Source organism: Athene noctua, chromosome 32 (genome assembly GCF_965140245.1).
Source record: "Athene noctua chromosome 32, bAthNoc1.hap1.1, whole genome shotgun sequence".
In the NCBI taxonomy this organism is placed as follows: Eukaryota; Metazoa; Chordata; class Aves; order Strigiformes; family Strigidae; genus Athene; species Athene noctua.
The window spans coordinates 2,066,256-2,092,421 of NC_134068.1; the positions used below are offsets into that span (position 1 = coordinate 2,066,256).

General features: G+C 64.1%; 2 protein-coding genes and 1 long non-coding RNA gene across 5 annotated transcripts in view; all 3 read left to right on the plus strand.

The window, feature by feature from the left end:
- LOC141972397 (neurexin-2-like) overlaps nt 1–12,907 on the plus strand; it is a 39,788-nt gene extending 26,881 nt beyond the window's left edge. Inside the window, 6 exon segments of the mRNA XM_074930276.1 lie at nt 2,776–2,957; nt 3,511–3,682; nt 5,813–5,902; nt 7,704–8,023; nt 8,100–8,178; nt 11,730–12,907. Of these exon segments, the coding sequence (XP_074786377.1) occupies nt 2,776–2,957; nt 3,511–3,682; nt 5,813–5,902; nt 7,704–8,023; nt 8,100–8,178; nt 11,730–12,469 (1,583 nt within the window). The 3' untranslated portion in view covers nt 12,470–12,907.
- Nucleotides 12,908–13,522: 615 nt separating this feature from the next.
- On the plus strand, nt 13,523–17,584 carry FRMD8 (FERM domain containing 8). Of its 3 annotated transcripts, XM_074930267.1 has the most exons (10): nt 13,527–13,692; nt 13,986–14,153; nt 14,640–14,741; nt 14,839–14,897; nt 14,996–15,162; nt 15,493–15,690; nt 15,814–15,937; nt 16,192–16,395; nt 16,760–16,937; nt 17,330–17,584. In XM_074930267.1, the coding sequence occupies exons 1-10, from the start codon at nt 13,653–13,655 to the stop codon at nt 17,437–17,439; spliced, it is 1,350 nt and encodes a 449-aa protein (XP_074786368.1). In that variant the 5' UTR covers nt 13,527–13,652; the 3' UTR covers nt 17,440–17,584. The 3 variants fall into 3 exon arrangements, with proteins under 3 accessions (XP_074786370.1, XP_074786368.1, XP_074786369.1); XM_074930269.1 differs by lacking the exon at nt 16,192–16,395 and having other exon boundaries at nt 13,523–13,692; XM_074930268.1 differs by lacking the exon at nt 13,986–14,153 and having other exon boundaries at nt 13,528–13,692.
- A 3,179-nt stretch (nt 17,585–20,763) lies between these two features.
- LOC141972390 (uncharacterized) lies at nt 20,764–24,504 on the plus strand. The gene is made up of 2 exons (XR_012635373.1): nt 20,764–22,697; nt 22,861–24,504. It is a non-coding gene; the product is annotated as an uncharacterized LOC141972390 (long non-coding RNA).
- Nucleotides 24,505–26,166: the final 1,662 nt, after the last annotated feature.

Sequence of the window (26,166 nt, forward strand, 5' to 3'; positions counted from 1 at the left end):
TTTGGGGCTCGCCCCCCTCCCTCCCTCCATCCCCCCTCCCCAGCTTTGGGGCTCGCCCCCTGTCCTCCATTCCTCCCCCCTAATTTCGAGGCGCACCCCCTGCCCTCACCCCCCCAGTTTTGGGGCGCACCCCCCCCCGCCCTCTTCCCCCCCACCCCCCACCCCCGCTTCCACCCCCATCCGGGGGGGCTCCCCCCCGTCCCGGGCGGCTCAGCCCGGGGTCCCACCCCCGTCCCCGTTTCGGGGCGCCCCCCCTGCCCCCCCCGCGCGGGGGTGCCGGCGGATGGCGGGGGGGCGCTGAGGGGCCGATGGGGGGCCGGGGGGGCCCCGGGGCGCTGGGGCTGGCGCTGCTGGCGCTGGGGGTGCTGGCGGCCCCCGGGCGCCCGGCCAGGGTCTCCTCCAGCCTCTCCACCACCCACCACGTCCACCACTTCCACAGCCGCCACGGCACCGTCCCCATCGCCATCAACCGCACGCCCTTCCTCACCCGCGGCGCCCACGGTGAGCCTCCTCCTCCTCCTCCTCCCCTCCCTCCTCCTCCTCCTCTGCCTCCCCCTCGCTGCCTGGGGCACTCGGCCCGACCTTCCTCCTCCTCCTCCTCCTCCTGGGGACCCCAACACCGACCCTTCCCCTCATCTTCCTGCTCCTGGGGACCCCCAGACCAACCTTCGTCCTCATCTTCCTCTTCTTGGGGACCCCCAGACCAACCTTCGTCCTCATCTTCCTCCTCCTGGGGACCCCCAGACCAACCTTCATCCTCATCTTCCTCCTCCTGGGGACCCCAACACCGACCCTTCCCCTCATCTTCCTCCTCCTGGGGACCCCCAGACTTGCCACCCTCCTCCTCCTCTTCCTGGGGACCCCTCCCAACTGACCTTCCTCCTCCTCCTCCTCCCCTCCTGATCCTGGGACACCCCCAAACCCCTGTCCTCCTCTTCCTCCCATTCTGCTTGTGGGGACCCCAAAGCCCCCATCCTCCTCCTCCTCCTCTTCCTCACCCTCCTCTTTTTCCTCTTGTGCTCATGGGGACTCCAACACCCTCCTCCTCCTCCTCCTCCTCCTCTTCATCCCTCCTGCTTGCAGGGATCTCAAATCCTCCTCCTCCTCCTTCCACTCTTCTTCCTCCCCTCCCACTCATGGGGACCCCAGAGCTCCCGTTCTCCTCTTCCTCTTCTTCCTCCTGCTTGTGGGGACCCTGAAACCCCCATCCTGCTCCTCTTCCTCCCCTCCCTCTCTCAGGAACCCCCAGATCTGCCTTCCTCCTGCTCCTCACCCTCATCTTCCCCCCCGCCCCTTCCTGCTCTTCCTCATCCTCTTTTTCATCTTCTTCTGCTTGTGGGGACCCCCAAACCCTCCTCCTCCTCCTGGGGACCCCCAGACCTGCCTTCCTCCTGCTCCTCACCCTCCTCTTTCTCCTCTTGTGCTCACAGGGACCCCAAACCCATCATCCTCCTCCTCTTCCTCCCTTCCTCATCCTCCTGCTCACAGGGACCCCAAGACCAGCCTTCCTCCTCATCCTTCTCACCCTCCTCTTCCCCTCCTCTTGCTCCCAGGGACCCCCAGACCCCCATCCTCTTCTTCCTCCCCTCCTACTTGTGGGGTCCTCCTCCTCTTCCTCTTCCACCCCACTCCTCCTCCCCCCCTTGAGCTCGCAGGGACCCCAGAACCCTCCTCCTCCTCTTCCTCTAGAAGATCCTCAGACCTTCCTCCTCCTTCTCACCCTCCTCCTCCTTCTCACCTTCCTCCTCCTCCTTCTCACCCTCCTCTTCCTCCCCACCTGTTCCCGGGTACCCTCTGATTGGCATTTCTCCTCCCCCTCCTCCTCCTCCCCTTGTGCTCACAGGGACTCCAAACCCCCAGCCTGCTCCTCTTCCTCCCCTCCTCATCTTCCTCCCGCTCATGGGAACCCCAAAAACCCCCATCCTCCTCCTCCTCTTCCTCCCCTGCTGCTTGTGGGGACCCCAAAACCTCCATGCTCTTCCTTATCCTCTTCTGCTCATGGGCACCCCAAAGCCTTCATCCTCCTCCTCCTCTTCCTCCTGGAGACCCCCAGATCCGTCCTCTCCCTCCTCCTCCTTCTGGGGGCCACAACACCCCCAGCCGTCTTCCTCCTCCTCCTCTTCCTCCCAGGGACCCCTAGAGCGGCCCTTCCTCCTCCTCCTCCTCTCTCTGGGGCTGCAGTTCACTGGGGGGGGCGGGGGGGGCTACAGGGGGCATCTGTACACCCCTTGCACACATGCGTGTGCACGGTCCTGTGGTGTGTCTGTGCGTGCGCCCTTGCACACGTGCGCGCGCGTGTGTGTGTGCCGGGTGGGAGTGCAGCTGCGGGGGGGGGGGGCACTGTGCACGAGTGTGAGTGTGCACAACCCTCGTGTGCCCTGTGGTGGTGTGGGGCCGGGACACAGGGAAGGGCCGAGCCCTCGTGCAAGGCCTGTCCCTCGTGCGAAGCTGAGAACTCGTGCAAGGCCGAGCCCTCATAGGAGGCCGGTCTCTCGTGCGAGGCCGAGCCCTCGTGCAAGCCCCGTCCCTCGTGCAAGGCCGAGGCCTCCGGGGAGGCACTGACCTACATGGCAGTGGGGGAGGAGCGGCACCCGGGCCCTCCCCCCGCCCCTCCCCTCCCCCCCGAGACAAGAGGGGTCACAGACACCCGGACACCCCCCCACCCCCCCCTTAGTGCCCAGCATCAGCCCCCCCCCCACCGTGGGGTGTCCCCGGGGCCCCCCCGGGTGCCGGGGTCCCCCTGACCCCCCCTCCTCCTCCTCCTCCCCCCCCCAGCGGGCACCACCTACATCTTCGGGAAGGGGGGGGCGCTGATCACCTACACGTGGCCCCCCAACGACCGGCCCAGCACCCGCGCGGACCGGCTGGCCCTGGGCTTCAGCACCCACCAGCGCGACGCCGTCCTGCTGCGGGTGGAGAGCGCCGCCGGCCTCGGGGACTTCCTGCAGCTCCACATCGTAAGGGGGGGACCGGGGGGGGAAACGGGGGGAGAAACGGGGAGAAACGGGGAAAAACGGGGAGAAACGGGTGGAAAAACGGGGGAACCAGGGAGAAACGGGGGAAACGGGGAAAAATGGGGGAAACGGGGAAAAACGGGGGAAAAAATGGGGAAAAACGGGAAAACGGAAAAATGGGGGAAATGGGGAAAAACGGGGGGAAAAAACGGGGGCTTCCTGCAGCTCCACATCATGGGGGGTATGGGGGGGGACAGGGGGGCTCGGGGGAGTGGGGGCGCCCCTGGGGACAGGGGGGCTGAGGATCCCAGACACCTGTAAGGACCTTTGGGGGGGGGGTCACTCTGCCACCTCCCCCCAATGCTGGGGACTTTGGGGGGGCTCCAGCTGCCCCCATCCCCCCTCTGGGGGGACCCAGGTGTCTGGGGGATCCCCCCCACCCAACCACGAGGCAGGGGGAGTCCTTCACCCCCCACAGGGCCAGGCTTGGAGGGACCCGCGGGGGCTGCGGGGGCGTCACGGGGGGGTTCCCCGGACCCACGGTGCCCCCCCGCAGGCGCAGGGGGCCGTGGGGGTGCTGTTCAACGTGGGGACGGAGGACATCGCGCTGGAGGAGCGGGGCGCGGCCGTCAGCGATGGGCGGTTCCACGTCGTTCGCTTCACCCGCAGCGGCGGCAACGCCACCCTCCAGGTGGACGGGGGGCCCCTGCACGAGCGCTACCCCCCAGGTACCCCCCCGCGCCGCGGCAGCCCCCCCCCGGCACCCTATAGCACCCTACAGCACCCCATGGCCCCTCCAGGAACCCAACAGAGCCCCAGAGCGCCCTGTAGCACCCATGGGAACCCCATAGCACCTACGGGAACCCTATAGCACCCTATAGTGTCCCAGAGCACCCTATAGTACCCACAGGAGCAGAGCACCCTATAGCACCTATGGGACACCCACAGCACCCCAGAGCCACCCTACAGCACCCTGAGCGCTGGGGGGCACCCTATAGCGCCTATGGCAACCCCACAGCACCCTACAGCACCCCAAATCCACCCACAAGCACCCTGGAGTGCTTGGAGACCCCCTCATAGCACCCTATAGCACCGCGGAGCCACCCTGCAGGCGCCCCAAGCGCTTGGGGGCACCCTACAGCACCCCAGATCACCCTATGGCACCCAGGGGCATCCTGAGCGCCTGGGGGCACCCTATGGCACCCAAGCCTTAGAACACCCTATAGCACCCCAGAGTCACCCTGTGGCACCCAGCGGCATCCCGAGCACCTGGGGGCACCCTATAGCACCTACGGGAGCCCCAGAGCACCCTATAGCGCCCCACAGCCATCCCACAGCACCCACAGGCACCTTGGAGCGCTTGGGGGCACCCTATAGCACCCACGGGAGCCCCACAGCACCCTATAGCGCCCCACAGCCATCTCACAGCCATCTCACAGGCACCTTGGAGCGCTTAGGGACACCCTATAGCACCTACGGGAGCCCCACAGCACCCTATAGCGCCCCACAGCCATCCCACAGGCACCTTGGAGCGCTTGGGGGCTCCCTATAGCACCTACGGGAGCCCCACAGCACCCTATAGCGCCCCACAGCCATCTCACAGCCATCTCACAGGCACCTTGGAGCGCTTAGGGACACCCTATAGCACCTACGGGAGCCCCACAGCACCCTATAGCGCCCCACAGCCATCCCACAGGCACCTTGGAGCGCTTGGGTGCACCGTATAGCACCCACGGTAGCCCCACAGCTCCCTGTGGCACCAGCGGCGCCCCGGAGCCCTGCAGGGCGCCTCACGGCACCCCACAGCACCTACAGGCACCCACAGCGCTGGGAGACACCCTATAGCCCCCCAGCCCCCCCAGGCCTGCAGCCCCCCCTAACGAGGGCGCTAACAAAGGGCAGCGCGACCGCGGCCGCGAGGGGACCTGGGCGGCCCCGCCCCTCCCCCCCGGCCCCTCTAACGCCCCCCCTAAACACCCCCTAAAGCCCCAACGCGGCCACGCCCCGGTGACACCCTGGTGACACCCCGGTGACGGTGACACCGCGCTCGTGTCCTGGGCACGTGGTCACAGCCCAGCGATGGTGACACCCTGGTCATGTCACGGTGACGCCCTGGTTGTGTCATGGTGACGCTGCGGTCCCACCCCGGCACTGCTGAGGGCAGTGACAACCGTGACACGCGGTCACACCCCGGTGACAGTGACACCACGGTGATGCCATGGTGCCACCAACGGTGACGTGTGGTCACACCCCGGTGATGCTGATTCCACGGTGGTGCCGTGAAGCCACTGATGGTCACAGCCCGGTCACACCCAGTGACGGTGACACCACGGTCCCACCATGGTGCTGCCACTGGTGACGTGGTCACGTATGGTGACAGTGACACCACAGTCCCACCATGGTGCTGCTACTGGTGACGTGGTCACACATGGTGACATTGACACCACGGTGACACCATGGTGCTGCCAACGGTGATGTGGTCACGCCATGGTGATGGTGACACTACGGTCCCACCCACAGCGCTGCCAACGGTGACATGTGGTCACACATGGTGACACCATGGTGCTGCCACTGGTGACGTGGTCACACCATGGTGACGGTGACACCACGGTGCTGCCAATGGTGACGTGGTCACACCTGGTGACACGATGGTGCTGCCACTGGTGACATCCAGTGACCCCACAGTGGTGCCATGAGGCCACCAACGCTCACACCCCGGTGACGGTGACACCAGCAGTGACACCAGGGGTGACGCCACGGCCCTGCCGTGGCGCCGCCCGGGGCGAGGCCGCGGTGGCCGGCGGTGGCCGTGTGCGGGCGTGGCCGCGTGCCGTAACCCTCTTCTCCTCCCTCCGAAGGCAGCGGGGACAGCGAGCGGCTGGCGCTGGCGCGGCAGCGCATCCCCTACCGCCTGGGGCGGGTGGTCGATGAGTGGCTGCTCGACAAAGGTAACGCGTGAGCACCGCCCCGCCCCCGCCCCCGGCGCCCAGATGTGTGGGGCCAGATGTTGGGGGCCCCGGCACCTGGGGCCCAGATGTTCTGGACCCCGGAGCTTTGGGGACCCAGATACTCAAGGCCCAGATGCGTGGGGAACCCAGCACCTGGGGCCCAGGTGTTTTGGATCCCAGATGTTCAGGGCCCAGATGTTTGGGGCCCAGATGTTCAGACAGGCAACCATTTGGGGCCCTGGCACCTGGTACCCAGATGTTGGGGCACCCAGACGCTCTAGGCCCAGATGTTTGGGGACCCTGGTCCCTGGGGTCCAGCTGTTTGGGGTCCAGATGTTTTAGCCCCAGGTGTTCGGGGTCCAGATGTCTGGACACGCAACCATCTGGGGCCCTGGCACCCGGCGCCCAGATGTTGGGGCACCCAGACGCTCAAGGCCCAGATGTGTGGGGACCCTGGTGCCTGGCACCCAGACATTTGGGGGCCCAAATCTTTGGGGACCCCAGCGCCCAGTGCCCAGATGTCGGGGCACCCAGATGTTGGGGTACCCGGGCACCTGTACCCAGATGTTTGTGATCCAGATGTTCGGGGCCCCCACGTCCAGGCCCCACATCCCCGAGGACTCCTGGTCCCGGGGACCGGACCCGGCACCCCAGCCCCCTCGTTAACCCTCGCTAACCCGGGTCACCCGCTAACCCGCCTGGTTAAAGGGACGCTAACGAACTTAACCGCCCCCTAAACCGCGCTTTAACCCTTTGAGTGCTGCCGCCCCCCTCGGGCCCTAAACCAGCATAAACGAAGCTAAAACGCGCATAATAACCGCACTAATTAGCGACACTAATTGGCCCGGTGACGAGTGACACCGGAGGGGCAGGGCCGGGGCGTGCACGAGGACCAGGCGTGCACCAGGGCTGAGCATGCACGATTGTGGCGAGCGTGCGAGGGGCTGTGGCTGCACGAGGGCTGTGCCTGCACAAGCATGGTGCGCGCACGAGGGCCGTGCGTGCACGTGGGGGTGTGTGTGCACAAGGGCCGTGCATGCACAAGCGTGCGTGCGCGAGTGTCGCGCGTGCACGAGGGCTCTGTGTGCGCAGGAGCCGCCCGTGCACCAGCCGCCCCCCCCCCAGCCCTCGCACACCCTCGCACGCCCCGGCCCACGCAGGCAGGACCCCTCCCCCCGCCTCCTCCCAGCTCCAAATGAACCAAAAGGGGCGGAATTGGGCCCAAACTGAGCCCCGGCGCAGCCCAGAGGGTTAAAGGGGCCGGGAGGGCTGTTGGGGTCCCTTTAACTGCCCCCGCCCGGGGCACGAGGGCGGGGGGAGGGGAGGGGGGGAGGCGGGGTTGGGGGGGGCCGGGCAGGCGGTGGCGGGGCTGGGGCACAGGGCTGCTCCTCGTGCGACGCACGCATGGCCCTTGTGCGGCGTGCACTCATGCAGCGCACGCAGAGCCCCTGGGCAAGGTGTGCTTGGGCAACGCACACTCGTGCAACATGCACACGGCCCTTTTGCAATGCGTGCTCGTGCAACGCGCACTAGTGCAGGGCACGCGCGGCCCTTGTGCAACGTGCACTCGTGCATCATGCACACGGCCCTTGTGCAGTGCATGCTTTTGCAACGCACACTCGTGCGAGGCACACGCGGCCCCTGTGCGACGTGCACTCGTGCATCATGCACACGCCCCTTGTGCGATGCGTGCTCACGCAATGCGCGCTCGCGCGAGGCCCGGGGGCCGGTCGGCCGCCGCGCCCCGCGCCCCGTGCCGGTCCCCGTGCCCGTGCGAGGCGCGTGCGCCGTCTCTCCGCAGGCCGCCAGCTGACCATCTTCAACAGCCAGGCGGCCGTGCGGGTGGGGGGCCGGGACCGCGGCCGCCCCTTCCAGGGGCAGCTCTCGGGGCTCTACTACAACGGCCTGAAGCTGCTGGCGCTGGCGGCCGAGGGGCACCCGCGGGTGCGGCTGGAGGGGGACCTGCGCCTGGTGGGGGAGCCCCCCCCGCCCCCCGCCCCGCCCGGCGCCACGCCCGCCCCCCCCGACATGGCCACCACCATCATGGAGACGACCACCACCATGGCCACCACCACCACCCGCCGCGGGCGCTCGCCCACCCTCCGCGACACCGTCGCACAGGTACGGGGGGGGACGCGGGGGGGACGCGGGGGGCGCCGGGCGGCCCGTGACGCCCCCTGCGCCGCCCCCCCCCCAGAACACGGACGACCTGCTGGTGGCCTCGGCCGAGTGCCCGAGCGACGACGAGGACCTGGAGGAGTGTGAGCCCGGCACAGGTGGGTGCTCCTCCGCGGGGACGCCCCGGGCACGCGCGTGTGCGGCCACGGCCTCGCACGCCCGCCCGGGGCACGCCCGCACCCCCGGCCCCCGCCGCACGCACGCACACGCACCCCCACCCCACCCCCCCCAACGGCGGCAGCGACGCCCTCGCACGCGCAGGGGCAGCCGGGGCGCACACGTGCGTGTGCAGACGTGTGGGTGTGCACGGGCACGGGCTCACGCACACACGCTCGTGCACACGCTTGCACACATGGGAACGCAGGAACCCAGCTGCACACACACACGTACATGCGGCTGCATCCACGCACACACATGCACAAGAGCTGCTCGCACACCTGTACATGCGCCCACACACACTTGCACAAGCACACGCACACACGTGCACACAAACACAGACATTATTGCACATGCTCGTGCACACAGAACGCAGATGCACACACATGCGTGCACACACAGGTTCACACGTGTGCTTGTGCACACTGGCAGTCACTTGGCTGCACACACACACGTGCACACTGATGCACACCCACACGGATGCCCAGGCTCACATGGCTGTACGCAGATGCACGCGCATGTGCACAACAGCTGCTCACACGCACACACAGGCTTGTGCACATGCTTGCGCACACAGAAGGGCACCAGGGTGCCCACGCCCCACAGGCACACACACACGCGCAGCCGCCGACACTCCTGCGCGCAGACACACGCGCGTGCGCAGCAGCTCACACACTCTCGCACGTCCCCGTGCACACGCGCCCCCGCCCCCCCCTTGCAGGTGGCCCCGCCCCCCGCACACGTGTGTTCCCTGCCCTGTGGCACACGCTTCCGCCAGCTCCACGCACATGCGTGTGTTCCGAGGCCCCACGCAAGCCCCGCCCCTGGCCCCGCCCCGACAGACGGACGGACAGACGGACGGACAGGGAGGGCCCCCGGGGTCACCCCCCCGTGCGAGGCCGTCGCACGGCTGCTGCCGCCCAGGGCCCCATGCGAGGGCCCTCCCCTCCCCTCCCCCAGCGCGCTTGGGGCTCCCCGAGCCCGGGCGCCTGGGTCCCCCCCCCGCACCCATGGGTGCCCCCGCGCCTGGGGGGGCCCTCCCGGTGCCGTGGGGGTGGGGCGTCCCCTGACGCCCGGGACCCCCCGAGCCCCACCCAACCGCCGGGGGGGAGGGGCGGCAGCGGTGGGGGGAGCAGGGGGGGAGGAGAGGGGGACGGACGGACGGACGGACGGACAGACTGACAGACGGACGATGGACAGACGACGGATAAAGGGGGGGAATGGCTGGAGGATGGACGGTGGTGAAGAGGTGGTGGATGGACGGATGACAGATGATGGACGGATGGACGGACGGATGATGGGTGCGCTTAGATGGAAGAGTGGATGGATGGATGGATGGATGGATGGATGGATGGACAGATGGACGGACGGATAATGGATGGATGACAGATGATGGACGGATGACGGACAGATGATGGATGGACAGACAGATGATAGATGGACGGACGGGTGATGGACACATGACAGATGGATGGACAGACGGATGATGGACAGACGGATGGATGATGGATGTGCTCGGAAGGGTAGATGGACAGACGGACAGATGGATGATGGATGGATGACGGATAATGGACGGATGATGGACAAATGACGGATGGACGGATGGATGATGAATGGATGGATGGATGGATGGACGCATGGACGGACGGATGGATGATGGACGGACGGACGGACGGATGAAGGACAGATGGATTCAAGGACGGATGGACGCACAGGTGGCCTCGGCTGTCTGGATGGACGGACGGATGGATGGATGGATGGATGGACACATGGACAGGTGGATGGATGAAGGATGGACAGACGGATGGACGGATGGACAGATGATGGACGGACGGATGGATTCAAGGGTTGATGGATGGATTTGAGGCTGGACGGACAGATGGACAGATGGATTCAGGGCTGGATGGACAGATGGACTGTCAGAGGGACAGTCAGGGATGGACGGATGGATGGACACACGGATGGATGGATGGATGGATGGACGGACAGACGGACGGATGAAGGACAGATGGATTCAAGGACAGATGGATGCACAGGTGGCCTCGGCTGTCTGGATGGACGGACGGATGGATGGATGGACGGATGGACACATGGACAGGTGGATGGATGAAGGATGGACAGACGGATGGATGGACGGACAGACACATGGACAGATGGATGGATTAAGGATGGACAGATGGATGGATGGATGGATGGGTGGACGGACACACGGACAGGTGGATGGATGAAGGATGGACAGACGGATGATGGATGGATGGATGGACGGATGAAGGATGGACAGATGGATGGACAGATGGACGCACAGGTGGACTCAGGGCTGACTGGATGGATGGACAGACGGACGCACAGGTGGACTCAGGGCTGACTGGATGGATGGACAGACGGATGGATGGACGGACAGACAGGCTCAAGGTCAATGGGCGGATTCCTGGGTGAAAGGGTGCACAGACGAGCAGGTGGATGGACAGAGCCAAGGCTGGATGGACACACGGACAGAGAGTTGGATTCAAGGCTGGACAGACGGATGCATGGATGGGTGGGTGGACACAGGGACTGAGGTGTGGATGGACAAAGGGACTCGAGGATGGATTCGAGGACAGGCGGGTGGATGGGTGGGTGGGGGGATTCGAGGATGGATGGACGGACAGACAGATGGACAGATGGATTCATAGACGGATGGGCCTGAGGATGGAGGGATGCACAGATGGACGGACTGAGGGATGGGCAGACGGACACAGGGACAGACGGACGCATGGACAGACGGACAGATTGAAGGCTGACAGAGGGATGGATGGACGTACAGACGGATGGATGGACGGACGGATGGACGGATGGATGGACGGATGGATGAACGGATGGACAGATGGATGGATGGATGGACAGATGGACGGATCGATGGATGGACGGACGGATGGATGGATGGATGGATGGATCAATGGATGGATGGACAGATGGATGGACGGATGGATGGACGGACGGACGGATGGATGGACGGATGGACAGATGGACGGACGGATGGATGGATGGACGGACGGATGGATGGGTTCAAGGCCGATGGCTCCAGGGCCGCAGGCAGGGCTGGCCGGGCGCAGGCCGGTGGCGCCGCAGGGGGTCGGCCGGCGGCACCTTCTCACCGAGTGTCTCTCTCTTCTTTTCTTTTTGTTCTTTTTTCTCTTTTTTCTTTCTTTCTTCTCTTTTTTTTGTGTGCTTTCCCTTCCTTCCTGCAATTTCTTTTTCCTCCACGCTAAAATCACCCGGCCCCATCCCGCGATGTAAGTTGACGGCAGCGCCGCGGTTTGCTCTTAAAAAAAAAAAGCGGAAATTAGCTAAAAAAAAAAAAAAAAAAGATAATAATAATGCTAATAATAACGGCGAGAAGCGGCGGCGGCGGCGGCAGCGGTGGGGGGGTTCGGGGGGCCGGGGAGGACCATGGCGGGGGCTGACGCAGGGCCCCCCCTCTCCGGCCCCCCCCGTCTCCTTTCTGTCTCCGCAGGCGGCGAGCTGGTGCTGCCGGCGTCCCCGGCGGGCGGGGGGCCGGCGTCCCCCCCGCCGCCCCCCCCGGCCTCCCCTCGCGCCCCCCCCGGCTGTGGCCCCGACTGCGAGGAGCCCTCGGGCTTCGCCTCGGGGGAGGCGGCCGACCCCAACCTGCCGCCGGCTGACGACGAGGACTTCGCGGGCCACGGCGGTGACATCACCGCCCCCCGCCGCGACGACGTCACCGCCGACCTCATCACCGACGCCAACGCCGAGGCGGTCACCGTCCCCACCGTCGTGGCCGTCCCGCTGCCGGGGCTGGTGCCGGCAGGCGAGCGGCACCCGCGCGAGGGGGTGTCGGGGCGCGGGCGGGTGACGGCCGCCCCGGTCACCCGCCGTCCCGCTGTCCCCACAGCCGCCGCGCCGGGCGCCGTGGAGGTGGTGCGGGAGGCCGGCGGCACCACCGGGATGGTGGTCGGCATCGTGGCGGCCGCCGCGCTCTGCATCCTCATCCTCCTCTACGCCATGTACAAGTACCGCAACAGGGACGAAGGCTCCTACCAGGTGGACCAGAGCCGCCACTACATCGGGGCCGCCCCCCCCGCCAACGCTGCCAACGCCGCCGGAGCCCCCGGGGGGGCCCCCAACGCCACCGCCGCCCCCCCCGGCGGGGGGACCCCCAAGGAGAAGGTGCCCCCCGCGCCCCCCAAGGCGCCTGGCAAGGCCCGACGCAACAAGGACAAGGAGTACTATGTCTGACGGGGGGGGGGACGCGCCTGTCCCTGTCCCACTCCCCTCCCCGAAACGGGCCGCCACCCGCCTCCTCGACCCCGCCCCCCCCCCCCCGCGGGCTGTCACCCCCCCCCAACCCGGGTGGCACCGGCACCGTCATCCCCCGCCCCGGGTGGCACCTCTGTGGTCGTCTGTCTGTGTCCCCCCGAGGGCAACGGGGGCGCGGGGGGTCCCTGCACGCCGGGGGGGAGCGTCAGAGGGGCCTGGGGGACGCGGGACCCCCCCTGCGTGGGGTGCGGGACCCCCCCGAAAGGGGCGCGGGACCCCCCCCACTCCGCCCCCGCCCCTTTTAATTGTTTTTTTTTTTTTTTTACCGCCCCCCCGGGTCTTTCTTTGGGTTTCTTTTTTTAATTTCCGGAGCCCCGCCGGGGTCGGGCCCGCCCCGCCCGGCCCCCCCGCACAGAGGAATACACGGTTCGATACTTCGTACGGCGGCTCCGCCTCTTCCTGCGCCGCCACCGCCCCCCCGCCGACGGGGGGCGGCGCCTCCGCGTCCTGGGGGCGGTGCCTCCGCGTCCTGGGGGCGGTGCCTCCGCGTCCTGGGGGCGGTGCCTCTGAGTCCTGGGGGCGGCGCCGCTGAATCCTGGGGGCGGCGCCTCCGCGTCCTGGGGGCGGTGCCTCCGCGTCCTGGGGGCGGTGCCTCCGCGTCCTGGGGGCGGTGCCTCTGAGTCCTGGGGGCGGCGCCGCTGAATCCTGGGGGCGGCGCCTCCGCGTCCTGGGGGCGGTGCCTCCGCGTCCTGGGGGCGGTGCCTCTGAGTCCTGGGGGCGGCGCCGCTGAATCCTGGGGGCGGCGCCTCCGCGTCCTGGGGGCGGTGCCTCCGCGTCCTGGGGGCGGCACCTACGCGTCCTGGGGGCGGTGCCTGTGCGTCCTGAGGGCGGCACCTACGCGTCCTGGGGGCGGTGCCTGCGCGTCCTGGGGGCGGTGCCTCCGCATCCTGAGGGCGGCGCCTGCGTGTCCTGGGGGCGGTGCCTCCGCGTCCTGGGGCCCCTCCCCGGGGTGGGGCGCGGGTGACGTCACGAGGAGCGGCTCCTCCCCCTCCCCCGCGGTGCTTCCGCGCGGCACGGCAAGGGCGTGCGGAGCGCCCCGAGCCCTGACCCCGCCGTGACCCCGCGCTGACCCCGCCGTGACCCCCGCGCCGCCATCCCGCGCATGGAGGGGGAGGGGGCGTCCGCGGCCGCCGGCGCTGCCGGTGAGGGGGCGGGGCAGGCGGGGAGGGCGGGGCCGGGGGTCCCGGGGGGCGGGGCCGTGCCCGGGGGGGTCCCGTCGGGGGTGGGGGTGCCCGGGGTCCTTCTGGGGGTTCCCGCGGGTCCCTTCGGGGGGTGGCGGGGGTCCCCGGCGGGTCCCCTTCTGGGCGTTCCGGCGGGCCCCGGGGGGGGCCGGCGGGTCCCTTTCGGGGGGACGGGGGGTGTCCCGGAGGTCCCCGGCGGGTCCCTCTGGGGGGTGCCCGGCGTCCCGGCCGGTGCCCACGCTTGGCCCCCGCAGCCCCCGCGGCCGTGACGTTCCTGCCGGACGGGGCGCGGGTGCCGCTGCCGCTGGAGCCGCCGCCGGGGCCCACGGCCGCGGAGCTGCTGCGCCGCCTGCAGGGGGCGCTGCGCCTCCCGCCCGCCGCCGGGCCCGCGCTGGCGCTGTGGATGGCCTCGCCCCTGCTGGGTGAGCGGGGGCGGGGCCGCGGGAGGGGCGGGCCGCGGGAGGGGCGGGGCCGCGGGAGGGGCGGCGCTCCGCGGTGAGGGGGCGGGGGCTCGGGAGGGGGCGGAGCTCCGAGGAGAGGGGTGGGGCCGGGGCCCAGCGGGGGGTTCAGACCCGGGGGGGTCAGTGGGGGGGTCTGGGGGGGTCCGGGGGGCGGGGCCATGGCGGTGGCTGAGGAGGGGTCCGTGGGGGTCAGCAGGGGGGGGGTGTCCGTGTCCGTGTCCGTGACCATATCCGTGTCCATGTCCGTGTCCATATCCGTGTCTGTGACCATGTCCATGTCCATGTCCGTGTCCGTGTCTGTGACCATATCCGTGTCCATGTCCGTGTCCACGTCAGTGTCCATGTCCGTGTCTGTGTCTGTGACCATGTCCATACCCGTGTCCATGTCTGTGACCATGTCTGTGTCCATGTCCGTGTCCGTGACCGTGACCGTGTCCGTGACCCCAGAGGTGCAGCTGAAGCCCCACCACCGCCCCCTGCGCCTGGCCCGGCAGTGGCCCGACCTGCTGCTGCGCCTCAGCCTGGGCTCCCCCCGCGACATTGCCCACGGTGAGACACGGGGGGGCACCGTGGGGGGGTCCCCCCGCACCCCTGGGCGCCCCCTGGGTGCCCCCTGAGTGCCCCCTGACCCCCACGCGCCCCCCAGACGAGCCCTGCCTGCAGCTGCGCAGGAACGTTTTCTTCCCCAAGAGCAAGGAGCTGGAGGTGAGCGGGATCGGGGACCCCCACACCGGGACCCCCCCGCGGCCGTGGGGCCCCGGGGTCACCCCCACCCCCCCGGGTGACTCCGGCGCCGCCCCCAGCTGGAGGAGGAGGAGCTGCTGCGGCTGCTGTACGAGGAGGCGCGGGGGAACCTGCTGGGGGGCCGCTACCCCGTGGACCCCCCCGACGGGGAGGAGCTGGGGGCTCTGATCTGCCGCCTGCGCCTGGGCCCCTTCCAGCCCGGCCGCCACTCGCCCCGCAGCCTGCGGTCAGCACCGCCCCACGCGACCCCCCCGGCGGCCCCTGACCCCCCCACACCCCCCACGGCAGCCCCCGACCCCCCCACATGCCCCCCAGCACCCCCCAAGCCCCAGCACTCCCTGGCTCACATGAACCCACCCTCCTAGCACCCCCTGACCCCCGGCACCCCCTGACCATCAGCCGCTCCTGACCCCCCCACAGCACCCCCAGATCCACCGCAGTCCCTGAACCCCCCTCACCCCTCCCATGTCACCCCCCGACCCCTGGCACCCCCTGGCTCACATGAACCCACCCCCCCAGTCCCCCCCACAGCCCCTCACCCCCTCTCCCCCCCCAGGCCGCTGCTGGGGGAGCTGCTGCCGCCACCCCCGGGGCGGGGGGGGCTGTGGGGGGCTCTGCGCCGGCGGGGCCCCCGCTCGCCCCCCCCCGAGGAGGGGCTGCTCCAGGCCTTTGCCCGCACCCCCGGACCCCAGGCCCCCCCTGCCGAACTCTACCGCACCTTCCTGCGCCGCTGCCACGCTCTGCCCTACTACGGGTGAGTGGGGGCCCCCACGCGGGCCCCCCCACAGCGTCTGGGCCCCCCAGGTCACCCCACAGCCACAAGGGACCCGGGTGTCTGGGGAGGGTGCCAGATATTTCCCCCCCCCCCCCCCCCCAGGTGTGCCTTCTTCCCGGGGGCCATCGAGCGCCCCTCCGGGGGGCTGCTGGGCCGGGGGGGGCTGCGGCCCGTCAGCGTCGCCGTGGGGCTGGAGGGCGTCACCATCATCGACGCCCGGGAGAAGGTACGGGGCAGGGGGGCTGTGGGGCAGGATCGGGCCCACGGTGGGGTCTGTGGGGCAGGATGGGGTCTGGGGAGCGGTGGGGGGTGGGTTGGGGGCATCGCGGGGCTGGGGGGGGTGCAAGGGGCCACAGGGCATTTTTGGAGGGATGCTGTGGGGCTGGGGGGCAGCCGTGGGGCACAGGGGGACGCCGTGGGGCTGGGGGCAGCCGTGGGGCACAGGGGGACGCCGTGGGGCTGACCCCCCCGCCCCCCCAGCACGTGCTGCTGACACTGACCTTCCCTGAGCTGTGCTGGGAGCTGGTGGGCGCCGTGGGGCAGGACGGGGACGCCGTGGGGCAGGAGGGGGACGCCGTAGGGCAGGAGGGGGACACCGTGGAGCCCCCCCAGCTGTGGCTGGAGTTCGACGGCGAGCACGAGGGCGCCCCCGTGAACCGCCTGCTGCGGGTGTTCTCCCCCCAGGTCAGACCCCCGGCGGGGGGCAGTGGGGCTCAGATCTGCCCCCCCACAGGGTGGCTGGGACTCAGCTGGGGGGCACTGGGGGTCAGTGGGGGGTGTTGGGGGGCAGTTGGGGGTCACTGTGGGGAAGTTGGGGGGGTGTTGGGGGTCACTGGGCGGTGTTGGGGGGCAGCTGGGGGGTGTTGGGGGTCACTGGGCGGTGTTGAGGGGCAGTTGGGGGGCACTGGGGAGTGTTGGGGGGTGTTGGGGGTCACTGGGCGGTGTTGGAGGGCAGTTGGGGGTCGCTGTGGGGCAGCTGGGGGGTGTTGGGGGCCACTGGGCGGTGTTGGGGGGCAGCTGGGGGTCAGCGGGGCTCCCCTCCCCCCAGGCCGAGCTGATGAGCGCCCTCATCGAGTGCTGCATCGAGCTGGGGGGGGCGGGGCCCGCGCCGGCCCCTCCCCCGCCCCGCCCCGCGACCCCCCCGCCGGGCGCCCCCTTGCGGCGGCAGGAGAGCGTGACCCGGCCCCGCCTGCAGCGGCTGGCGACGATCGACTACGTGCAGGAGGGTGGGGGGACACGGGGGACACAGGGGGGGACACAGGGGGGACAGGGGGGGGACACAGGGCGGGACATGGGACACAGGGGGGGACACAGGGGGGAACACGGGGGGACAATGGGGGGGACATGGGACACGGGGGGGACAGGGGGGGACACAGGGGTATAGGGGGGGACCCCAGCCCCGGGGGAGGACACAGGGAGGGGGACACACACACACCCACGGGGGGGGTGCAGGGGACACCCAGGGAGCACTGTGGGGGGGCCGCGACCCTGGCACCAGGGTGGGGGCCCCATGGGAGTTGGGAGGCCACAGGGGACCCCGTGGCACGGTGTGGGGACACCCAGAGGGACATGGGGGGGTCCAGGTGTGCACTGACACCCCCCCAATGTCACTCCCCAGGGCAGGAGCTGCGGCGGGTGAAGCCCCCCCGGCGCTCAGGGTCCTTTTTCGGGCGGGGGGGCGGCTCCTACGCACCCGTGTCAGGGGGGGCCGGGCCGGAGCAGGGCTGAGCTCCCCCCGCCCACCACTGGACTGGGAGCACTGGGAACCCTCCCCAGCACGGACTGGGAGCCCCCAGCGATGGACCAGGCATCCGGGACCCCCCCCCTTTGTACTGATCCCCCCCACACATACTAATAAACTGCACAGATGTCACCGTTGCCCCCCCCCCCAGGTCACAGCCCGATTTGGGGCTAATTGAGGGAAGTTTGGGGCCGATCCGGAGAATTCGGGGATAATTCAGGATGGTTTGGGCCAGAGCAGGTCAGTCTGGATCTAATTTGGGGTGGTTTGGGGATAATTTAGGGCAGTCTGGGACGTCTCGGGGTGGTTTGGTACAGATTTGGGGTGATTTAGGGCGATTTAGGTGTAATCGAGGAGAATTTGGTGCTAATTTGGGGCACTTTGGGCCATACCGGGGCAGTTTGGGGTGAATTCAAGGCAGTTTGGGGCTGATGGGGGTGGGCAGCGTTGCCAAATGGCCGCCCCACGTGATGGCGGCCATTTTAGGGCTGGGGGGGACACTGGGGGGGTGACACACACGCATGTGCATGTCCAGGGCTGTGTGTTTCATGGGGACGCCCCTCGTTAGCGCTAGTGAGCGCTCGAGGCCCCGCACCCCCCCGGCCTCTCTGGGGCAAATCCAGGCGATTTAGGGGCACTGCTCTCTGTCGCATCGGGCCCTGGCTACGAAACCACCCTCAAAATTCCACTATTTCGCTGTTTAACCGCATTTTCCCCCTCGTTCCTCACCAGTCAGGGGCTATTTTTAACCAACTTTGATGCGTTTTTCACAAATACAGCCCCAGCACACCCCCCGCTCCACGTCAGAACCACCTCAGCCCCAGTGAAATGTTTTTTTTTTCTGAAAGGAGAATCAGTGATTTGCTCGCAAATGGCAGTTTAAACGTCACCGGGGTTTACACCAGGGTGAGCGTTGGCTCCGAAATCGAGCGGGTTTGCCAACCGGGAGGGGAAAATGGAAACGTTTGGGGTGACAACCAGAGGGTTTTGGAAAAGGGTTTCCTGACGGAAACCGCGGGGACGCGGCCCCCCCTCGGGGTGAGGACGGGCCCTTCCCGTGAAGAAACGCCATTTTGGGTCGGCGGAGCCGCTCATTTCTGGACAAAACGGGGGGGTTAATTCGCGAGCCACCGGGGGACCCCGGCATCGGGCCAGGCTTTGGGGGCGAAACCGAGGTGAAATCAAGGTCGGGTTTTTTTTTTTTATTTTTCCGCCTCTCCCTGCCCCTCGCTGCAGGCGGCGGTTCCACACCCCCCCCCCCCCCCCCCTTCTCGCCGCCATTTTGTGGCGATGCGGCACAGGAGGGGAGGGCGCGCAGGCGCAGTGTCGCGCTGCGCCACTCGCAGCGGCGGCCGGAACCGGCCGCGGGGCCGCGTCACCGCGGATCCCTCCGCCGGGCCCCCCCCGCCCCCCCCCCAGTTCGGCGGGGAACGGGGCTGGGGGAGGGGAAAGCGTCGGCGGGGGGGGGGTGTGTGTGTGCCGCTCTGGCGCGGTCCGGGGGCCCCGGCTGGGGTGGGTGTGGGGAGCGGCCCCCTCGCCCGAGGTGATTTTTGTGTGAAAAGTCGTTAAAAAAGGGGCAGGTTTTCCAGAGGGAGAAAAAATTTGAGGAAACGGTTCCTCCAGGCTGTGAAAGAGGGTGAGAAATCCGGCGGGTTTCACCCCAAACCCCTGCGGAGAGCGGGCTGGTGGCGGAGCCCTCTCCTTGTGGGCTCGGAAAAGGTAAAAAGCTGCTGAAAACGCGCAGTTTTCGGCTCGGCGCTGGGGTTTGAGGCCTCCCCCGCGGTTCTGCGCTGGGTCGGGGCCAAAATCTCTACCCTGGGCCTCCAGAACAGCTTAAATCGGCCTAAAGGTGCTGGCAGAGCAGTGGGGCCTCTTTGGGACTCACTCCGAGGAGATTTTTAGTGCTAGCCAGGGCAAAACGTCTATTTTTCACTTACTTGGGCCTTTTTTTGGCTGATAAAACCCCAGGTTTTGGTGAAAATCAGGTTCACCATTCCAATGGAAAAACCCTTAAAATGGACCTTCAGGGCCCAGCCCCTGAGGGGGGGGGGGAAACCCAGCTTTTTAGGGGCTTTTCCATGCAAAAAACCATGAACTTTTGCCATATCTCAGCCAATAAAATAATTTTAAAGCTGAAGTCAAGAGAGGTGTGTGCTTAAACATAGCCAGAAATGGGAAAATGATCGCACAAATCATCAGGTGAATGAATCCCCCCTCCCAAATACAGGTTATGAGTGAGGGGAGGCCGCTCCCTACGGCTGAAATGGTGGGGGGAAAAAAAAAACGGTTTGGGGGTGTTAATGGCAGAATAACGCAGCAAAATAATAAAAGCAAAATATCTTCTCCTGCAGGAAACGCCCTGGCGACGTGTCGGAAAAACTCACCCTGTGCCTCCTGAATGCCTCGTTGGCTTCATCAGCGGCTTTAATTAACCCTTGGTCGGCTTTAATTACAGGCTGGGGGGGAAGGGTGTCCTCCCCAACAGCACTTTTGGGGTGTCGCTTCCTGCCTGGAAACGCCTCAAAATGCCACGGATGGCTTTTTTTTTTTTTTTTTTAGCTGGTTGAAAACAGGCTGTGCCGTGACTCAGCATGGCCTTGAAACTCTGTGAAATGGAGAGATTTTCATGTATTTTTGTGGAAAGGAAGAAGTTAAAAAGGCTTTGCTGGAGAAAGGGGAAAATAATTGTTAAAAAAAAAAAAAAGTGTTGTTCGGGCTTTGCTGGAGTGGGGACAAAAGCATTTATTAAAAAAGAAAAAAAAAAAAAGGGTTGTTTGGGCTTTTCTCTAAGGGAATGAAAATATTAAAAAAGGATCGTTTGGGATTTGCTAGAAACAAGGAAGGTGGTGGGGGAAAAAAAAAGGGTTTCTGGGGTCTGTGTGTCCCCTTCGGAGCTCACCCTTTTTCCCCAGGACTTGTGACCGTTTTGGGGAGAAAAGGAGTCTTTGTCCCCAGGGCCTGGACCCATGAGGCATCAAGAGCCAAACCAATGTTAGATATTAAATAGTGAGAACGCTCTAAAACCATCCAGAAAGATCAGGATTTTAATTTTTTTTTTTTTTTCCCAGAACAAGCAAAATCGAGCGAAACCTTGGTGTTAAATTTACATGCAAAACGCACGGGGCGGCCGAATGCCTCCCGCTGCCAGGGGGATCTATGAGGGGGGGAACAGAAAAACAACAAAAAAAAATTTCTCGCATGCCGGGGCAGGATTTTTTTGGCCGCTGCTTTTTTAGGGATTATTTTCTTGCCCCCCCGCGGAGGCGGCGGTGGCGGCGCAGTGCGGCAGTTTATAAGCGCGGCCCCGGCGCGGGCGAGCGCTCTGCGAGGAAACGGCCCCGCGTCGCCGCTCTGTATCGCGATAGCGGCGATTCCCTCGGCGGAGAGCCCGGCCGCTGCGGCTGTCTCCGCCGTGAGACCAGCCCGCAAGAGCTGCTTTATTCTAAAAATGCTCTTAAAGCGGTTTTATTTTCTTAAAAAAGCTCCGAAAGCTGCTTTACTTAAAGAAAGACCTGAGAGCTGTTTCCTTTAAAGAAAACAAGCTCTTAAAAGCTGTTTTTTTATAAAAAAATTCTTAAAACACGGCACTTCAGCCGTGTGGAAAAGCTGGAGCAAGCTGGGGCGCTTTTCTAACCGGAAAAAAGCTCTTAAAGCTGCATTATTAAAAAAAAAAAAAAAAAGCGGCTCTTAAAGCTGTTTTATTCTTTAAAAACTAAATTCCTAAAGCTGTTATTTTAAAAAAACAGAAAGCTCTTAAGGCTGTTCTAAGAAAAAGCTTTCAAAGCTGTTTTATTATTTTTAAAAAATGCTTAAATACTGTAAAGCCGGAGCCTTTTTTTAATCAAAAAGAAAAAAAATAATCCAAAAACCTTTCAAAGCTGAAAAGAAAAAAAGCGCTCTTAAAGTTGCTTTCTTTTTAAAAAGGCTATTGAAACTATTTTATTTTCTTAAAAAAGCTCCTAAAGCTTTTTCATTTTTACAAAAAGCTCTTAAAGCCCCTAAAGGGTGTTTTTTATTTGTGTTTTTTGTTTGTTTTGTTTGTTTGGGTTTTGGGTTCTTTTGTTGGTGTTTTTTTTTTTTTTTTGAAAGCTCCTAAAGCTGCTTTCTTCAGAAGAAAGCTGTTAAAAGCTTTTTCCCTTGTTTCTTCTGAAAAGCAGCGCCAGGCTGGGCTGGGGGAGAGCACAGGTTGGGTGCGGGTGCGGATGTTTCGGGAGAGTTTGGGGTGAAATGCGTCATTTTCAGGCAAGACAGAAGATGGCTGGCAGAGGAAGATGGCTTGAGAGAGGAGATAATTGGGGAAAAAACAGGAGAAATCAAGAGCGAAGATAAACTTGGCAGGGAGCGAGATTAACGTTTTGAAGAGAGAAACGAGGGAGTTCTGTTGTGTTCCCCCCCCCCCCCCCCCAGTAGCCCTGGCTGGGAGGAAAAAAGGACTTTTTGTTAAAAGGCGGCGGCTGGCGGCCAGGAAGGAGGCGCTGGGCAGGGCAACCCCAGGGAAGAAGAGGAAGAAGTGAGAAAAGAGAAAAGCCGTGACAAGTTGGCGAAGCTGGAGGAAATCTTCAAAATTAAGGGGGAAAAAGAGCCCGTGGAGATGGCTGAAGCTGGAAGTAGGAAAAATTGAAAAAATAGAAAAAGAAAATAGAAAAGAGAAAAAAGAAAATAGAGAAAAAAGAAAATAGAGAAAAAAGAAAATAGAGAAAAAAGAAAATAGAGAAAAAAGAAAACAAATAGAAAAGAGAAAAAAATAGGAAAAAAAAAAGAAAAAATAATTGCTGGAAATTGGAGAAGATAGGAAAAAAAGAAAAATCAGAGGAGCCAGTAGAAAATGGTGAAGCTAGAGAAGGAAAAAGGAAAAAGCAGGCAAAAATGAGAAAAGAGAAAAAAGGAAAAACTAAAGAGAAGATTTTAAAAATTAAGAAAATGAAGTAAATTAACAAAATGAGGATAAAAGAATATGAGGATAAAAGAAAAGAGGAGGAAATAGAGAAAAAAAAGAAGCGAAGCCGGTAGAAACTGGTGAAAACTGAGAAACTAAATTTTAAAAAAGGAGAAAAAAAAAAAACCCGGAGGAAAGTGTTGCCGAGCAGGAGACGGGAGAGAAAAGGAAGAGAAAGGCCAGAAAAGAGCAAGTGGAGAACAGGAGCCGCCGAGGGAAGGAAATGTTGAGGAATTTAAGGAAAAAAAACCCAGAGTGGAGCCGGAGCTGGTGGGGCTGGAGGAGGAACCGGCCGGAGGCGGCAGCCGGGTGAGGCCCTTCCCCCCGTTCGTTTTGGGGGGATCCGGGGGGGTTCGGGGGCGGGGGGGCTCTTGTCGTTGCAGGCGCCGCGGCCGTCGCCCCCACTCCCCCCATTTTTCTATAAAAACGCCAAGAAAAGGTGAAAACACCCCCCCCCCAAACCCCCCTCCAGCGTCACCAGGCTCCGGCTGTAGCGCTCCGTAGGTCCCGCCTGTCGCCGCAGAGTAAGTGATCCAAAATCCCTTTTTTTCCCCCCAGAAAGGCGAAGCGCGGGAGGGGACAGCTGAAACTCTGGAAAAGGGGAAAAGAGGAAAAAAACACGTGGTGTTTTGGGTTTTTTTTGTGGGGCGGGGTGGTGGGGTGGGGGGTCTCGAGTGTGTTTACCCCCTCAGGAAAGCAGCAAAACGCAGGAAAAAAAGGCAAATAGCGGTGAGAAAAATGGCCAAGGAAAAATAAAAAAGAGACCCCGAGTCTCAGGATTTAACCAAAAAAGGCAAATCTGCACCCAAAGCGCACTCGGGAGCTTTTCCGCAGGGACCTTTGAGGATAAAAACACTGATTTGGTTAATGTGGAGCCGGTCAGAAGTAAGATTTTTATTTAATTTTGGTTTTTGGGGCCGTTTCCGTTGGGTTTTTTTGGCTGGTGGGGCTGGGGGAGGGGGGGGGGGCGGGGTGGCGCGTTTTGGGCATGTTTCCAGCCTTTCCGCAGATGCAGTGGTAGGAGGCAGCTTGGAAGGAAAACCGTTTCTTTCCCCCAAACGGAGCTGGAAAATCAGGATTGCGGCTCGTGCCGAGCGCCCCCAGGAGCTTCCCTTAGGAAAAAACAACGTAAAAAAAAAACCAACCCCCCCAAAAGGCTCAGCGGGGGAGGGGGACGGAGGCAGGCGGGGGCGGGGAGGGTGTGAAATAATTGTATTTTCAGGTTTTCTCCGTAAACAGCAGGATGATTAAATTAGGTTTTTCCCCCAAAAACGAACTGTAAGTGTAGGAGCGAGCGAGGGGGGAGCAAAACAAAATAAGGCAAAAAAAACCCCAAATCGGTTCGTCCGCAACGGTGGCAAGTACCCGCGGCGCGCCGCGAGCCCCTCCCCAGACCACCCGGGTTGGGGGCGGGGGGCTCCGGATTTGGGGCGTTTCTGGCCGTTTTCGGTGTCGCGGGGGTGTCGGGGTGCGGTTGTGCTGGTGGGGGGAGCACTGGGACCTCCGAAACGCGCCACGCGGCATGTTTGCCCCCCCCCCCTCACCCCCCGTCACCCCCCTCCCAGCGCGGAGCGATGTGAGGAAGGACGAGCGCTAAAACCGGGTGTTTTCACCCCAAAAGGTGGCTGACGGGGCGGGGGGGGGGCTGTGTCTCGCAGGTGTTTTTTCCAGACCCCGGCCGGCGCCTGCACCCGCCACTCCTGCGCCTCCCGACTGTAAAGCCGAGGATTCGTAGCCTCAGACCGCCAGATTGGGGCAAAAAAGACCAAAAAAAGGGTCTGCAGAAACACGTAGGGATCGAGAAGAAGGGTATTTGTGCTGCTTTTACCCAAAAAAATGGGAAATTGCGGCCGGATTTGGACGTGATGGGGGCGGCGCAGTTTCACCCCGGGTGGGTTTTGCCGCTTTCCCCCCTAATTGTGCTTCATCCCCGCAGATCCACAAATCTGAAAATGAGAAAAAATGGAAACAAAAAGGGCCCGAACTCCCCTGAAATTTACGCAGCGAGTGCTGTTGGACAGGCCCGCCCCCTAAACTGGGATTTTTAGTGGAAAAAGTGGCTTTTAGGGGGGGGAGAAAAAAAAAAGTTTAGTGCCTTCGCATGTTGTCTGGGGAGGAGGGAGGCTTTTTTAACGTTTTTCCCCAGGTTTTTCCCCAAGCGGTAGGAGTTGAGGCGCGGCAGGGTTGGGGTAGGGACCTTCCTTGCTCCGGCTGTTCCCGTCGTTGTTGTTGTTGTTTCTCTCCCCTTCCCCCCTCTCCCCCCGACGCAGCGATGGTGCCTAAAACGGCCTTGATCTGCCCCAAAATGGACAGTTGGGTACAAAAAATGACTAAAAACTAGAAATCCCCCCAAAATATGAGGCAGGAAAGGTGAGCAAGCTGAGTAAGTACCGGCGGGGCCCCACTGCGCCCGGGACGCGTGCTCAACCCAAAATCCTGCTTTCTGAGCCCGTTTTGCGACTGGGAGGCGTGCCTGACCCAAAATCCTGCTTTCTGAGCCCGTTTTGCGCCCGGGACGTGTGCCTGACCCGAAATCCCGCTTTCTGAGCCCATTTTGCGCCCGGGACGTGTGCCTGACCCAAACTCCTCCTTTCTGAGCCCATTTTGTGACTGGGACACGGACCTGACCCAAGACTCCTCTTTCTGAGCCCATTTTGCCCCTGGGACGTGGACCTGACCCGAAATCCTGCTTTCTGTACCCGTTCTGCGCTGGGGGAGCGTGCGTGACCCGAAATCCCGGTTTCTGAGCCTGTTACGTGTGAGCGGCGTGTGCCTGACCCAAACTCCCCCTTTCTTAGCTCATTTTACGCTGGGGGCACGTGACCAACCCAAAATGCCAGTTTCTGAGCCCATTTTGCGCCGGGGGCGGGTTCCCCACCCCAAACTCCCCTTTCTGAGCCCATTTTGCGTCGGGGAAGGGCACCGGACCCCAAACTCCCGTGTTTCTTGGTGAAAAAACGAAAAACAAAAAAAGCACCAGCAGAACCCCCCCCAAAAAGCCCCCTGGGGAGGCCCCGCCCCCAGGATGCTTTTTTGGGGTAGTTTCCTGCTTTTGTGGCGGTTTTGCGGTGACGCCCGCAGCTGCCGGTGTAGCGGAACTGTTGTTTTTTGTCTTTTTTTTCCAGAATCGCCCGTTTTCGGGGCCTTTCAGGGCGCGGCGGCAGCGCCCGCCCCCGGGGGAGCCGCCGGGTTCTTCCGCCCCCAAATTTCCCCCGATTCACCCCAAAGGCAGCTCGGGGCACGAGCATCCTTCCCGCTGGGGGTTTGCACCCCGGGGGGGCGGGACCGGGGCGCCCCGCCCCCCCCCCGGGAGGTTTTTTCTTTTCCTGAGAAAACGCCGTTCTCTCAGGTTTTGCTTTTTCTCCTCCGGACCCAAAAAGGCCAAAAAAAAAGCAAAAGGCGCCGGTGGCGGCACCCCCGGGGGCGGCAGCTCCCGGGGCGGGGTTCGACCCCCCGCGGCGCCCGCTGCCGGCCTGGGCCCAGTGTCGCGACACGGACGCGCTATCGCGGCCGCGCCCCCGTGACAATAAACTCGCTGACCCCGACCGGCCTCGTGTCGTTACTGCGGTGGGATGGGGGGGGGGGGAACCGGGCGGCGGGGGGGGGTGACGTCACGGGGCCGCGAGGCTGCCGGCCTGGCCCCGGCACGCGCTACGGCGTCGCCGCGCGCCCCTAGTGACGTCATGGTCGGGTCCTGACGGGCTGGCGGTGCGTTGGTGGCGTCACGGCCGGTTCCTGCCCGCGTGTCCCTCACGCCCCCTCCCCGGCTCCGCCTCCC